This window comes from Canis lupus, chromosome 3 (assembly GCF_011100685.1).
Source record: "Canis lupus familiaris isolate Mischka breed German Shepherd chromosome 3, alternate assembly UU_Cfam_GSD_1.0, whole genome shotgun sequence".
Classification (NCBI taxonomy): domain Eukaryota; kingdom Metazoa; phylum Chordata; class Mammalia; order Carnivora; family Canidae; genus Canis; species Canis lupus.
Window position 1 is genome coordinate 62,290,142 of NC_049224.1, and position 15,731 is coordinate 62,305,872.

General features: G+C 53.4%; 1 protein-coding gene across 4 annotated transcripts in view; it reads right to left on the reverse strand.

The window, feature by feature from the left end:
• Positions 1-6,362: 6,362 nt before the first annotated feature.
• Positions 6,363-15,731, reverse strand: part of CFAP99 (cilia and flagella associated protein 99) — a 40,069-nt gene continuing 30,700 nt past the window's right edge. The window contains exons 9-13 of one of the 4 annotated variants that reach the window (XM_038533250.1): positions 10,662-10,803; positions 10,373-10,524; positions 9,341-9,546; positions 7,334-7,496; positions 6,363-6,753 (exon numbers count right to left, since the gene is read on the reverse strand). In XM_038533250.1, coding sequence (XP_038389178.1) covers positions 6,643-6,753; positions 7,334-7,496; positions 9,341-9,546; positions 10,373-10,524; positions 10,662-10,803 — 774 coding nt within the window. In that variant the 3' untranslated portion in view covers positions 6,363-6,642. Of the gene's footprint in view, positions 6,754-7,101; positions 7,219-7,333; positions 7,497-9,340; positions 9,547-10,372; positions 10,525-10,661; positions 10,804-15,731 lie in introns of those variants that run through there. The other 3 variants (XM_038533247.1, XM_038533248.1, XM_038533249.1) reach the window with 3 other exon arrangements.

Sequence of the window (15,731 nt, forward strand, 5' to 3'; positions counted from 1 at the left end):
CTACGGTATGTAAGAAGCATTAACATTTCATGGAGAAAGCAATTAAGAAAACAGGGAGTTTCACTGTAAAAAAGACTGATAAACCCTGTATGAAGGTTAAGATTTTTAAATTTGAGTTGGAAGCTCAAGTTCAGGCAATACAAAAACCAGCAACATGGATTCTACCTGAATGTTCCCATTTCACCTGCAGCTCAGATAAAACGACCCGGTATGCCTCCCGACTCATTAAAAAAACCACCACCAGGAAAACCAAGCGATTCCCTTCACCGTCTCTGTACCTCATCACCAGCGGTCCCCAAAAGGCTGGTCACTTAAAGGCCGAGTCCTGCCGTCGGGAAAGCGAGGTTCCAGCTGACCGTGTGACCTTGAGCGCACCCCCTGGATCTCCCCCAGCACTGAGGCAGCCTCAGACCCCAGGTCCGGTTCGAGGCCCTGACGCAGAAGCGGAACCAAGGCAAGACTGGGAACTTCGATGGACACGGACGAGGAGGAGACAAAAGCCAAAACCTCCCCAAGAACGGCCACCGCGGGAAGTCTAGGCTACCCGGACCGGGCAAAGGGTGGACAGCGATGCTCCCTGAGCACCCCGAGACCCCGCTCACTCCGCGGGTACCCGGCTGCGCGCGCCGGGGGGCGGGGTGCAGGCGCCCGAGGGGCGGGGCCGGCAGCAGCCCTCCGCGCTCCAGCGCGCCCCCGCCCTCGACCGGAAGCCGAGGACCCAGTAAGCTCTGCCCCGGGTGGGCGCTCCCCGGGTGGGCGCTCCCGGGCCGGCCCCCGCCGCGCCAGCCGCCGTACGCCCGGGCTCCGCCTCGCGACCCAGGCCGACTCCCACGCCCGCGATGGCGGGGCGGCGGCGCGAGCACACAAAGGAGGCGGCGTCGGCGGGGAACAAAAACCTGGCCGGGGCCTCCCCCGAACGGCTCGCACAGGCCCGCGCCCCGCCGCCCTGCCCGCCTCCCCGAATGACCTTGGGCGCGTCCGGCCCCCTCCCCGGCCCTGGCTGCGCTGGCTCCTTGTAGCCGAGCGCCGCGGCCGTAGGCCCCCGGGGCAGCCGAGGCCCTCGACGAGGGGCCCGCACGCCCGTCCCCAGAGCCGAGCCGGGCTCGTGCGGCCACGCGGACGGCGGGGCGGGCGGGCGACGTGCCTGCGGTCCCGGGGGAGGCCCGGCCGGGCGTCCGGCCCGAGCGGGCTTGGCCGCGCTCGGCGGGCCGCTGCGCCGCGGGCCTCGCAGGCCGCGAAGCCGCCCGCAGCCCGCAGCCCGCACCCCGCATCCGCCCGGTCGGGGCTGGCCGCTCGCTCCCTGCGGGGCCTGGCTTACCTGGAGTCGAGCTGGTGCGGCAGGAGCCGCGGCCGACGCGCTTGGGCGAGTAAGCACCCCCGGAAGCCACGAAGGAGAAATCCTCCAGCAAGACGCCGCCGCCTCAACAGCGACCCACTTCCTCTCCTGAGGCCTGGGCTCCACCCCCCGCGTGTTCCCATTGGCCGCCGTCCCCTCGACTCCAGCGGCCTACCGGTACGAGAGGTATGTTTTCAATCCTATTGGGTAAGAAGACCATCTATTCCCGCTTTGAAACGCGCCTCTTTCCGGCCCCGCCCACGCTCGCGAACCCTAGCTCTCGCCTTCCCGCGAGATTCGCGGTCTGCGCCCCGAGGTGCTCAAGGCCTCACGGGAGTTGTGGTTTGCCGGGCTACGGCCGCTCGGGCTGCCGGCGCCCTGCCACTGACCGACCGCGCACCGCCGGGCGACGGCGCGGAGCGTAACGAGAGTCCAGGTCGGCCTTTCCGCGCCCGCATATCGGCCTCAGTTCTGTCTCCTGTTAGTGCAGCCTTTGCGAGCAATGGCCCCCTGGTCTCTGCTGTCGGCCAAAACCTGGGCCTGCATCTGCAGCAACTCCAGGGTGCTCGCGACCCGACGTGCCAGGCTCCCGGCCGCAGGCTGGTCCCGGTGGTCTCGGACTGCCTCTCAGGCTGGTGGTGAACGGGAGGGAAGCACAGCCTGGCCCGTGTGCGGGAGCCCGCAGGAGGCGGCGCTCGGCCAGGGCGTCCGGGAGGGCTCCCTGGAGGAGGCCACCTCGGAATTGGGAACTGAAAGGACTAGAATGGAGGAGAGGGAGCCTGGGTGGGAAGAGAGGCTGGCATGTCCGGGAGGGACCGCACGCTGCCTGGTGTACGAGGAGCAGAGGTGGGGAGCGGTGGCGGTGAGGGGAGGCAAGAGCCCTGTTTTGGAGGGATCAGACACCAGGTTGAGTGTGGAGGATCCCAGGGCAGTGGGTGTGAGGAAGGGAAGGACTAAACCCTGGGGGAGACCAGGGACGGAGACCCCGGGCACTCTGGGGCACTCTGGGGCATCTGGCGCAGTTCCAGGGTGTGGAGGGCGCCGCCTGCCTCCGTGTGAATCCCAGCTCCGTTGTTTATGCGGGCCTGGCCAGTCCCCACAGTCCAGCCCCTGCCTCGGAGGGTGAGGGGGAGAGGTGGAGGACCCCACACAGAACCGCATGGTTCATTCAAGGCCCTGGCAGAGGGCTGTGGGTCAGAACCCCAGTAGCAGAGTCTGAGCTCAGCTGCCAGAACTTGGACTTGGACATGGATTTGGCAACAGAAAGCCTGGCTGGCTTGTCCCCACTGTTCTAAGGGAACCCAGATCCAGGCAGTGGCCGTCACCGCTGGTCCCCGGACACCCTCTGGCAGTGAGGCTGTCACTCCAAATGCCTGGGGTGGACTGTTTACTAAGAGGGGCTCTTCAGCCCAGACGATTGAGTCACGTATGGGAACGACAAAGCAGGTCAAAACCAGAGAGCATTAATGGTTCTGTGTCGAGTTTACAAGCAGTCTCTGTTTGATACTTAACGTAATTGTAAAAGAATTTGGCATGGTAGAGTGTCAGATAAGTCTGATTCTGCATGAAATAGTGATTTTAAGTTGGAAAGTACAAGATTTTAGTTTGTCATCATAACTGGAATATCAGAATTTACAAATTTAAGAGAAATTAGACCTTTAACACATCTATAGGAATTTTTAAATACTTGATAAGGCAGACAACAGAAATGCTAAAATGTAAGTTTAGATTCTACATTATAAATGCAGTTTGAAATGTTAAAGGTGGGGAATCCTTGGGTGGCACAGATGGTTAATCATCGGACTCTTGTGGTTTCAGCTTAGGTCATGACTTCACTGGTGGTGGGATTGAGCCCTTCCTCTGGTTCTGTACTGAGCAGGGAGTCTGCTTGATATTCTCTCCCTCTGCCCTACCCCCTTACCCGCAGAATCTCTCTTTCTCTAAAATAAAATAAATATCGAAAAAAATGTGAAAGGGGATTTCAGCCTATAAATGGAACCATATACAACCAATCAAAATGATAGTTATAGATTTTAAAAAATAAGATTAGAGGACATCTGGGTGCCTCAGTGGTTGAGTATCTACCTTCAGCTCAGGGCACAATCCCAGGTCCTGGGATCAAGTCCTGCATCGGGCTCCCTGCAAGGAGCCTTCTCCCTCTGCCTATGTCTCTGCCTCTCTCCGTGTCTCTTGTGAATAAATAAAACCTTTAAAAATAAGATTAGTAATTTGAATTTCACAGCCTAAAGAAAAATTGGGGTTTTCTATTTATAACTTTACTACATCACATTAAAGATGTGAGTTGAGGGGCACTTGGGTGGCTCAGTCAGTTGTGTCCACAACCCTTGTTTTCAGCTCAGGTCATGATCTCCGGGTCTATGAGCTTTTTTTTTTTTTTTTTTCCTAAGGGTTTTTATTTATTTATTCATGAGAGGCACAGAGATATAGAGAGAGGCAGAGACACAGGCAGAGGGAGAAGCAGGCTCCACACAAGGAGCCCAATGCGGGACTCGATTCCAGGACTCCAGGATCTCACCCTGGGCAGAAGGCAGACGCTAAACCACTGAGCCACCCAGGCCTCACAGGGTCTGTGAGCTTCAAGTTCTCTCCAAACCTCAGTTGACATTGAACTTGGGGGTATGGACATCCCTGACTTCCTCACAGATAATGCATCTGGCCCTGAATGTTTTCAGCTCAGAGAAAAGACTGAGACCTTGGTACTTCCAAGTGCCACACAGCCAATGTAGATTATTGGGCATCACACGAGAACCCGAATCTGTGATGAGGTCTGAGGATCAGCTTTTTAACTATTTGCAAAGAACCTCTCTCTGCCCAAGTGAGTTTTAGGTACTGTCAGTGAAGGTCTTCTGGCTGCACTTATGCAGAAAATACACTGAAGCAGAATGTCAATTCCCTGGGTGGTCCAGAGAGAGCTTTCACAGCACCAGCTGGACCTGACCTCTCCTGGCTGGCCCTCTTTCCAGGGGCAGTTTGACTCTCTCTCAAAGGGCTCATGAAGGGGGTGACTCAGTGGCTTAGTCCATTAAGTGTCCAACTCTTGGTTTGGACTCAGGTCATGATCTCAGGGTCATGGGATCAAGCCCCACATCAGGCTCTGGGTGTTCTCTGCTCCCTCCTCAAATAAAAATTGTTTTATTTTTTTAAAAGATTATATTTATTCATGAGAGACACACACAGACACACACATGGGACTCGATCCCAGGTCTCCAGGATCACACCCTGGGCCGAAGGCAGCGCTAAACTGCTGAGCCACCAGAGCTGCCCTAAAAGTTGTTTTAAAAGGCTCATGCAGGTAGCCGGGAAGTCTCAGTAAATGAAGGCTATCAACTCTAGAGGGTATGTCAGCTGCTGCTTCTGACAAACCTCAAAGCTCAGTGCTTTGAGCAAATAGGCATTTATTGTTAATGAATCTACAAGTTAGTGGGGGCAGGGGAAGGTTCTGGTTCTGCTGGTATGTAGTATGGGTGAGAACGGCTTCTGCTGGGACAACTGGCTGACCTCATATTGTGTCTCATGTCAGTAGGTCACCCTGGACATCCTCACATTGGGGCCCGGCAGGGTTTCAAGAGAACAAAGAGGAGTTCCAAGGCCACGTGAGGCCCAGCCTCAGAACTGGCACACAGCCACTTCTGCTGTACCCTGTTGGCCAAAGTAAGCCAGCCCAGATTCAAGGACTGAGGGAAATAGACTGCGTCTTAATGGGCAATCATGAGGCAGGGAACCTGGGAGACCAGAGACACTTTGCCATTAATCTGGAATACATGGTCTGCCCTCAGGCCACAACCTCAGGGGATGGCCCAAAGCCTGTTCCCACCCAGGTTGGTATGGAACAGAAGCTCCAGGTACTCTTAAGGCAGCTCTGAGCAGCCACCCAGTCCAAGAGGCCAGTTAGGGACATTGGTATGGGCTGCCAACCAGCATCATTGCCAACAGCATCACAAATATGTTAAGCTATCACCTCTCCCCTCTGCTCCAGAAGTCAGTCTGATAGGTGAAAGGTTTTCCTCCCCTCTTGCCACAGTGCTTGCTTTGGGCTCCCATATAGACCTTCCCCTGCTGCAAGAACTGGCTCAGCAGAGCTTGTTTGGTGCAGGTCAGTGAGACTGGAGCAGATGTTCACACAAGGCTCTGAGGACAGAGAACCCTCCTAATAGAGCCACCAGGGAGTGATGACCCTTCTAACCCTGGATGTCATGAGTGCTACCAGCTTGAAGACAGAACTGCATCAGGCATGTCCTGAAGCCCACCCTATCTTGGATTGCCAGTTATGGGAGTTCGTAATTCATCATTTCAAACTCTCAGTGCTCCTGAGGGACACTATGGACAGGTCATCATCAATGTATTTCCTTGATACCAAATGAAATGGGTTTGAATTCACATGTAACACAGGATGTAAGAAATGTCATGTTTATTTCTTTAAATGAAATTTAATCTGTCCCCAGCTTTTGTGAGAGGGAGGTAGGAAATGTCTCTATGAACCAGGAAATTCCTGGGTTTCTGACACTGTTCAGAATATTGGGGGAGAACCCTGGTGTTCAGTCTGTTCTTGTTACTTCAAGATGCCTATCCTCCTGGTCAGAATGTGCCTGGGGTCCAGCCTCCTTTCCTGAGACACCATCTCACCCCCAGACCCCAGGAGGAAGTCAGGTTTGGGGAGCTCTCTCTCCTGGAAATCCCATCTCCCTGACTGTCCCCCACCCCCATGGACTTGCCCATACTCTATCCTTCCTGGGAGCTGCAGCACATCATGCTTTATTCATGATCCTACATTTCAGCAGCAGGCTTTCATTCAGCCAGCCCTCAAGGTCATGCCCTCTCCAGCCTGGTGCTGGATCCAGAGGAGCCAAGAAGATGAATATGTCCTGGTCTGGGTTCATGTCCGCTGGCTCCAGGTTCCTTCCGTACTGCTGGAGAAGTCTGGGTGATACTCTAAAGTCATGCAAACTTTAGGTCAAGGCCTCTTCTTTTTTTTTTTTTTTTTTTTTTTTTTAAGATTTTATTTATTCATGAGAGAGGCAGAGACATAAGCAGAGGGAAAAGCAGGCTCCATGCAGGGAGCCTGATGTGGGACTCGATGCCGGGAGTCCAGGATCACGCCCGATTGGAAGGCAGACGCTCAACCACTGGGCCACCCAGACGTCCCTAGGTCAAGGCTTTTAAAGGGCTGGTTACTTTACTCTTTGAGGACTACCAGCCTCATCAGCAGAATGGGGGTGGGGGACAGTTGCTCCTCTCCATGGGCCCCCTCCCCCGCTATGGCCGCAGTGAGCTTTGCTCGAGGTAAGTCATTTCCTAGTGGCTCCAGCATCCCGGCCACTTCTCCAAGCAGACGCGCACGCCCCACCATACAGGTTACGCAGACTCAGGACAGAGGTGGCTCGGGGCGTTCTCAGGAGCTGCAAGGATAATGCTTTGCGCTGGAATCTGGGCAAGGGCGGCCAGATTTAGCACGTAAAATACAGGGCACCCAGATAAATCTGAGTTGCAGAAAAAGAGCGGATGCATTTTTTAGCGTGTTTGTCCCGCCCAATCACTGCGCTGGCATTTCATCCGGCAACCCGGTTCCGGACAGGTGGACTCTGGGGCGGGCAAGATTGTGGAGCTGGGGGCAGGGACTCCGGGGAGGGGAGGGCGGGCTCGCGGCCGAGGAAGAGGAGGCGCACTCCGCGGGCCGCACGCTTTATTGGTGGGGATCCCCGGGGTCTGGGGGCGTGCCCCGCGCCCCGCGCCCCGCGCCCCCCGGCTCAGGCGGCCTCCAGGCGGCGCCAGTGCTAGGCGTCCACGCAGCTCCTCTGCAGCGCCCGCAGCCGGCGCTCGCGGCTCTGCTGCAGCTCTACCCAATGCCTGGACTCCAGCTGCGCCTGCAGGCGGGCAGGCGGAAAGGTCGGCGAGGTCCAGGGCCGCTCCCACCGACCCCCGACCGACCCTCGCCCTCCTCCCCGCCCCCCGGCCTCCCCGCCGGCTCGCAGGGCTCACCCGCGGCTTGGGGCGCGGGGCTCGCGGCGCAGAGATCGGCCCGGAGGCTGCCTGCTTGCGGCGCTCCGCTGCGCTCTCCTCGATCCTGCGCCGCAGCTCCAGCACGCGCTGGTCCTGGGACGGCGGCCCCGGGGCCGCGGACTGTGCTTTCTTCTGTTCCCACCTGCGTGGGCGACGGGGCGGGCTTAGGACCGGCCCTAACCGAAGGTCAGTGATGCCACCGGGAGACACCCTCCGAGGACCGCTGCGGTGCCGCCCCCCAGAGCCACTACCGTTTTACTGTGCACTTAACATTTAAAAAATGCATTCTACGTATATTAGATACGTAGGTATTCGGAGCAAGAAAGTGAAAACCCTCTTGTATCATGCGCTCTCCTTGCCACCCTCTTGCCTAATGGCAACAGCTGCTAATAGAGCTTTGCAGATCTGTGTCATCCTAGGCCATTTTTCCTTCCAAAATGAGGTCTCCCGGAGCCTGGCTCAGTGGTTGAGCTGCTGCTTTTGGCTCATGTGATCCTGGGGCCCTGGGATGGAGTTCTGCATGGGGCTCCCCACAGGGAGCCTGCTTCTCTGCCTGTGTCTGCCTCTCTGTCTCTTATGAATAAATAAACAATCGAGATCTCAGTACACAGACTATTTCCTGATGCCTTCGGTTTAAGTGCGAATCGCAGCATCAGGGCATGTGCAGGAACGTTCCACCGGCCTCCGGACAGACTGTCCACTCAAATAGTCCTGGTGAGGGCGCCTGGGTGGCTCAGCGGTTGAGCGTCTGCCTTCAGCTCAGGGCATGATCCTGCCGTCCTCCAATCGAGTCCCACATCGGGCTCCCTGCATGGAGCCTGCTTTTCCCTCTGCCTGTGCCTCTGTGTGTGTGTGTGTGTGATAAATAAATATTAAAATCTGTTTTAAAAAATGGTCCTGGTGAATTAATGCCATGAGGTCTGGCTGCACGCAGAGGGTTCCAGGAGCTTTGTTAGCAGGTCTGGACTCCTGAGGGCTCCCCAACACCAGCCAGATTGCATGTGGGGTCTATCTAGCTGAGTCTGGAAGTGGTGAGGTCTCCACAGTACCTGCCACCTTACAGACCTGCCCAATGGCCAGCCAACCATGCCTGGGCAGCCCCCACAGCTGTCACCAAGCAGCAGTCACTCAGTATTAATAGTGACTGTCCTCCCTCCTATACACCCCACCCCAGTTATACACTTCCTCTGGAGTCCTGTGTGCCAGATCCTGAATCAGACTATGCTATGACAGGGCTGGGTGTCATGTCCCCTGGACCAGCCTTGCCTTCCTGTGCTGTGGTATCAGGCCAGGGCCCAAAGGTCAGCCTGACCCCAGGATGTGACACCAATCAGTGCCCTACCACACTGCCATGGGACAGACGCATGGGGCTGGAAGTCACCACATTGTTCCCAAAACAAAAGGGGTATGTGTGTGATGCTCTCCCTTAAAAGACAGTAGTCAAGCGAGATGCTTGAAAATCAAATGCTATATGTGAATCCTAGCCAGTTTCTGGTCTAAAAAGAAAGAAAAAAAAATACAGCAAACAGTCTTGGGACCTTAGAGAAACATGGAGAGGCTATTTAGATGACAGGAATTTTTGTTGAATTTTCTAGTTGTGTCATTGTGCTGTGGTTATGTAGGACAATGTCTTTTTTTCAGAAGAGGCACACCAAAGTGTTTGAGAGTGAAGAGTGTCTGAGGTTACAATTACTTCCAAAGGGGCAGATAAGTAGCTAGCTAGATGAAACACATGGCAAAGGTTGTACTCATGCCCTACATGCAATCATTTTGCGTCCAAGGCCTCACTGAACAATTTTTTCATCATTTTCATATGTCTGAAAGTGATCCAATAAAAGAGTAGGAGTGGAAGAAGCTATTGCAAAGAAACTGCAGGATGGTGGTATGTTGTTGCAGGGAGAACCCACCCAGGTGGAGGCAAAGGCAGGGCAAGACTGGCTCCTTGCTCCTGCCGAGGCACCCACCCCTGGGACCACTGGTACCGACCTCAAGGCCGCAGACCTCCCCATGGCCGCACGGCACAGTGAGATTTGCTCCACCATATTCTGCAGTCCCTGGCTTCTGGCGCGCTTGGCCTGGATGATCTGGTCTCGCTTCTCTTCCTCCTTACGCTGCTGGGTCTCCTTGAGCAGGGCCAGCCGCTCTCGAAGCTCCACCACAGACATCTCCCCTTCCAGGCCATATCCAGGGATCTTCAGGTGATGGGGAGGCCCGAAGCTGGGCGTCAGGCCCATGACCAGCCTGCATGGTTATCTTCTGCACCCTGACCTGCCCTCTGCACCAACACCAGTGCCCCTCCCCCAGGTTCTGGAAGTCTGGCCCCTGTGCTCAGGAGACCTCCTTCCCTCTGCTCAGTAGCACCCCGGCCTCTCCAGCCCTCTGGTGATCACACATCTCAGCTGAGTGCCCTGTAGACCCCTCTACCGTGTTAGGGCCCAAATGGAGCTCGCCACTGTTTCCCCAAGCCAGGCCCTGGGCACCTGGGCAGAGTCCCTCTGGACTTCCCACATCCACTGGGATCAGGCCAGGCTCCCAGACCAGCTCCCATGGCCCTCCCAGGGCTGCTTCCACCTCTCCATATGCTAGCCAGGCCTCTCATGGTGCTTCTCACACAGGCTTCAAGGCATCGGGGCTTTCCTCTCAGCCTCCACTCATCTGGCCTTTGCACACCTACACTCTCCCTACATTGCCCTTCCCACTTGGGCCTGGGGAGTCCCGGGGCCTCCTTCAACATGAAGCCTATCTTGTGAAGCCCTACCTTGCCCACAGCCCCTTCCCTCTTGCCCCCAGAGGTCACAGAGGTCTCCTCGACAGGACTGTGAACTCTTGGGCCAGCCCTAGGCCTCCAGCATGGCAGGTGCAACATCCACAGCTGGGCATGCCACACATGCTAGGTGGATCTTGGCTTTGGGCCAGATCTCCTTTGGTATTGGTGGGAATTCTGGACATGCCCTCTCATGGCCATGCTAGGCACAGCAAGACATGGGGAGGCTCCCCTAGGACCGGCCGTGTCCTTACCTGGGTCAGGTCCACCAGCTTGCCTTTGCGCATGGGCTGTGTCTCCAGAGCTCGATGTTGAGCGATGAGCTCACAGCGCCGCTTCTGCTCCTCCTTGGCTGCCTCTGCGGTGCGCTGTAGCAGCTCCCGGCTCTCCTCTATCACCTCCTGAACTTGGGGGCCAAGCAGGGTGCTGAGGCTCACAGAGGGCAGTTGGGCTCTCACCAACCATAGCAACTCACTTGAGGCCAGAAGCCAGCATGAGACCTGAGCTGGGAATGGCCTCATGGTACCTGGCCCCCCACCATACCTATCTGCCTTCGGCCCTTCAGGAGCTTCATCTGTGCCACCTTAACATTCTTCTGCACCTCTATCACCTGCTCCACCAGCTCCTTCATGGACCTCTCCTCCTGGAGGCGCCTCTCAGCACACTGCTGCATCAGCTCAGCCGTCTGCTCAAACAACCAACCCACCATGGTCAAAGCTGGAGGGGCCCCCTGGTCTGCTCCAGCCCTGAGAGCAGCATGAGGTCTAGGGAGCAGAACCAGCCCTTGACCTCAAGTCACCTTGGAACCGGGCTCTAAGCTCATCAGCCTCTGGGAGTCCCCTGGAGGTCAGGGCCTACTGGGGAAGTTATACCTCATGTCCTCCCTCCCTCCCTCCCTCCACTGTGGTCCTGGGGAAACCAAGTCAGAACCACGAGTTTGCCCTGGATTCCCACCAGAGCACAGGACATGCTAGCCCCCTTGGGCAGCCTCAGGCTCCCTGTCACATGACCCCCCAGCCATGTCCTGTTGGTCACCCCACTCTCTTCTGATGTGCAGTCTAAACAGCAGAATAGGGGGTAGTTTTGCCACTTGGATGCATGTGACTGGAATCCTCCTGTATCCAGGTGTTCTTGCCTCTTCAACTCTGCACTGCATATATAAGGTTCATAATATTATCTCCTGGATTGTAGCTGACTTATTTTTGTGGCTGTATGTTTTAGGGGAACATATCGCAAACCTTTCATCCATTTTACTGTGGATGGACATTCAGATTGCTTCCTGTTTGATGCTACTGTGTACAATTCGAATCATAGTTTTTAGTCCTCAAGAAACTACAATGCACAATGTGGGATTTACACCTCCTGTCACTGGTCCAGAGTGGCCAGGGAGCTATGGAACTCCCAACCCCTGCTGATCCATGCAGCTAACTAGGGGCTTGTCTTCGGCTGCACAGTAAGTGGGAACCAGCCTGCAGGCAGCTTCGGCTGCACAGTAAGTGGGAACCAGCCTGCAGGCAGCTTGGACTTCAGGTGCAGACACCAGGCACAATGTCATCCTTCTATAAAACAATTTGCTGGCATGTATCAAAAATGGCTCTTGACCATCCTTTTCGATGTGTGCCAAAAAAGTAAGGAAGTGCTCACACAACAGAAGGACAGAGGCAGTCAGAGGGACACAGGAACCAACCTGAAAGAGCTCAAAGGCCCAAGGCCCAAGCTCACAACACAATACTGCCCTGTTGGTTTATAACACAAAATGTAAAATACACATTCATGAGTCCCACTGAAAGAAGTGATTGAGTAAATAAATAAGTGAGGGAGTAGAGAAAGTCATTCGTGCAGAAGAATTCTCAGCAGGTGCCCACTCCTTGAGTGTGGGCTCTGCTTAGAGGCCCCTTCTGCGGAGTACTGTCCAGTGGGTGAGGATGACAGCAGCAGAGAAACCTGGCAGACACAGCTTTGGCCAGGGGACCAAGTCAACATCACAGTGATGAGTCTGTTGAAAGCAGATGCCCTTGAGAGGATGTGATGGGAAGAGCACTTCACCTCTGCGGGCTTCCTCCCAAAACCCACAACCCCAGTCTAACTATGAGAAGAACAACAGACACATCCCCACCAAGGGGCGATCTACAGGATACCTGGTCAGCTCTTCTCCAACTATTGAAGTCATCAAAACCAGGAAAGCCTGAGAAGCTGTCACACCCAAAAAGAATCTGAGACATGACTCTTTGAGGGTCCTGGGACAGGAAAGGGCATTTGTGGGAAAAGATGAGCTAAAATCTAAACAAAGTGTGGAGTTCAGTGAAGAGTCATGTACCAATGTTGGCTACTTAGCTGTGACAAATATACCATGGCACAGAGGGCCAGAGTCTCCCCCACCCCGCCCCAAACTAACATCTACCTGGAACCTCAGAATGTGATCTCATGTCCAATTAGTTGAGGATCTCAAGATGAAACCATCCTGGGTTTAGGGTGGGCCCTCAATTCAATGACCAATGTTCGTAAGGAGAGGACACAGAGAGACGTGGATGCATGACACATGTCTCTGTGAGGATGGAGGCAGAACTGGGGTGAGGCCGCCACAAACCATGGAGTTCCTGGGGTCACCAGAAGCTGGAAGAGGTGAGGAAGGATCCTTGCCAATAAATGTAGCCAGGACCATGGCCCCCTGCCACCTTCCTTGATCTTAGACTTGGGGCCTCAGGAACTATGATGTGAGCCCTCCAGGTTGTGGTGCTTTGTTGTGGCAGCCTGGACACCCGGTATGGTGATGGAAGATGTGGCCAGCAGAGTGCTGGGTGAAGAAGGGATGGGGGAAGGTGTTGGCGGGGGTCGGGGGGACACACGGGAACTCTCTGTACTATCTTTGCAACTTTTCTGTGACTCTTAAAACAGCTCCAAAATATAAAGTATATTGTTTAAAAGTAGCTTCAAAAACTTGGTAATAAGTAGAAAATGCTCATGTGGAAATCTGAGGTGTAAAGAGGTGGGCTACCAAAATCTGCGAGGATTTTGGTACTTACCTCATGTGTGTAAATGACGACAAAGAATAAATGAGTTGTGGGTGAGAGGCCTACGCTGTGGTGTCCCCAGGTCCCCAGCTAGGCTGTACCTCAGGAACAGTCAGGAGGGAGGGCAAGAGGCAGCATCTCCAGGCTCTCCGTAAATGGGCATGGAACAGGGGTGTGGGTGGTGCAGGAGCATGGAAGAGGCCCAAAAGGAGGAAGACATGCAGGACTTCAAGTGCCATCTCTGCCTGGACCAACTTGACCACCTCAGGCCCTGCCCCTGTCTTTGCTGGCAAGTAAAGATGAAGGTTCCCACCTCCTCAGCACCCCCAGAGAGGTGCAGAGGGCAGGGCAGCCAGAAGGGCTCCAGTGGACCAGGCCATAGCATTGGAACCTCTGACCAGCCACGGCAAAAGTTAGTTAAATAAGACACAAGGGCTGAGTCATCATCCAACATGAACCATACAAGAGAAATTAAAATCCCTTTCTCTTCAAATATTTAGTGCCATCTACTGTGCCTAGTTCATATAAAACATATGAGTGATGTAAATGCATATAACTGGACATTCCAGGATGGGGAAAGAAGCCACTGGGCTTATAAAAGATGCTCCAGTCAGGGTTAGCCAGACTTTGAAGGACACTATTTGGGGTTGGGGTGCTGTCCCCAAGCAGCCTAATTATGACAGTCTGTCGACAAGGCTGAGGGGAGTATTCAGATGAATACCCAGATGTGGCTGGGCTGTCAAACCCTCTCCGGGTGCTTTCTCCCCATACTGTTGTTGGGTGGCCTGCAACGCCTTTGGTTCTTACCTGGAGATCTTTTACTCACAGGACCTTTGGGGTCAGGAGGGATGGTGCTAGATCATGCCAAGATATTGGAGAGGATGTGGGCACCCCTGCCACTCACCTAGGAAGATGCAGGAGCCCGTGTGGGCCTCGGAAACCCGCCTGCCCTACAATCACCCCATCTCTGGACATAGTGTCAGGATGGCAGACCATCTGCCAGTGAACATCACTCACACAAGCAGGCTGACAAAAGGATGGGGCTGCACAGCCAACCTCTGTCACCATTCCTGGAAGGAAGACTGGCAGTGGAGGCAGTGTGTGTGTGCGTGTGTGTGCGCGCGCGCGTGTGTGCATGTGTGCACATGCGTGCGCAGAGGTGGCCTGGTTCACGTAAACATTAATCCAGGGAAACAGGACTGGCAGTTAATGCAAGATACAGTCAACTTCAGAACAAAGGAAATTACCAGGCAGAGGGACTAAGAACACCCAGCAATTTTAAACGTATATGCATCAGACAACAGGGCTGCAAAATATGAGCAGCAAACACTGATGTGACCAAGAGGAGAAGACAACAACTTCACAATTATAGGTGAATACTTCACACTCCTTCTCCAGTGACCAGGAGACAACTAGATGCAGGGTTAGCGAGGATGTGGCCGATCTCAACGACTCTCTCAACCAGCAGGAGCTGCCCATCCATATGGAACACACAGCAACAGTGCAATACTCATTCTTCTCCAAAGGCACCGAACACAGTGTGATCGGCAACATCCGGGCCACAGAACCAATCTCGGCAAATTTACAATTGTTGAAATCATACAGGGCTGTGTTCAACAATTACAATGGAGTCACAATGGAAATCAGAGACAGAAAGATAACAAGAATATCCCCACATTCTTGGAAACTAAACAACACACTTCTAAGTAGTCCATGGGCCAAAGGGAAAAATCTGAAGGAAGATGAAAAAATACATCAAATTGAATGAAAATGAAATACAATATATCACAATTTTTGGGACATGGCTAATGCAGTAAATAAAAGGGAAATGAATAACACTGAATGTTCGCAATAGAAAAGCAGAGAAGTCTCTTACCAGTAATTTAAGCTCCATATCAAGTGCCTAGAAGAAGCAGAGCAAAATAAACTCAAAGTGAGTAGAATGAAGGAAATAGTGAAGAGCAGAGATCAATGACGTTGAAAACAGCAAAAACAGTAAAGAAAAATCAATAAAACAAAAAGCTGGTTCTTTGAAAAGATTGATGAAATTGACAAATCTCTAGCAAGACTTACAGAAGAAAAGCAAAAAAGTACAACCTACCAATATCAAGAATGAAACAGGTTATGTCGCTATAGATCATACAGATATTAAAAAAAGGATGATAATAGAATATTACAAACAACTCTACGTGCATACATTTGACAACTTAGTGAAATGGGCAAATTCCTTAAAAAAACACAAATGACCACAACTCCCCCATTATGAAGCAGATCATTTGAATAGTCCTATATCTTTTACAGAAATTAAATTTGTAATTTGAAAGCTTTCAAAAAAGAAATTTCCCGGCTTAGATGATTTCACTGGAGAATTTTGCAAAATGTTGAAAGAATTAACACCAAATCTCCCCTAGAGATAAATGAAAGAGGAAAGAAGACCTCCAAATTCACCTTAACAAAGCTGGTGTGACCCTGACAACAAAATTAGACCAAGTCAGGAAAAGAAAAGCAGAGTAACATTATGCATGAAACTCTCTGTAGAAACACTTGAACAAAATCAAAATAGTAGCAAATGGAATTAGCAAATGTAAAAAGAATTAAGTAC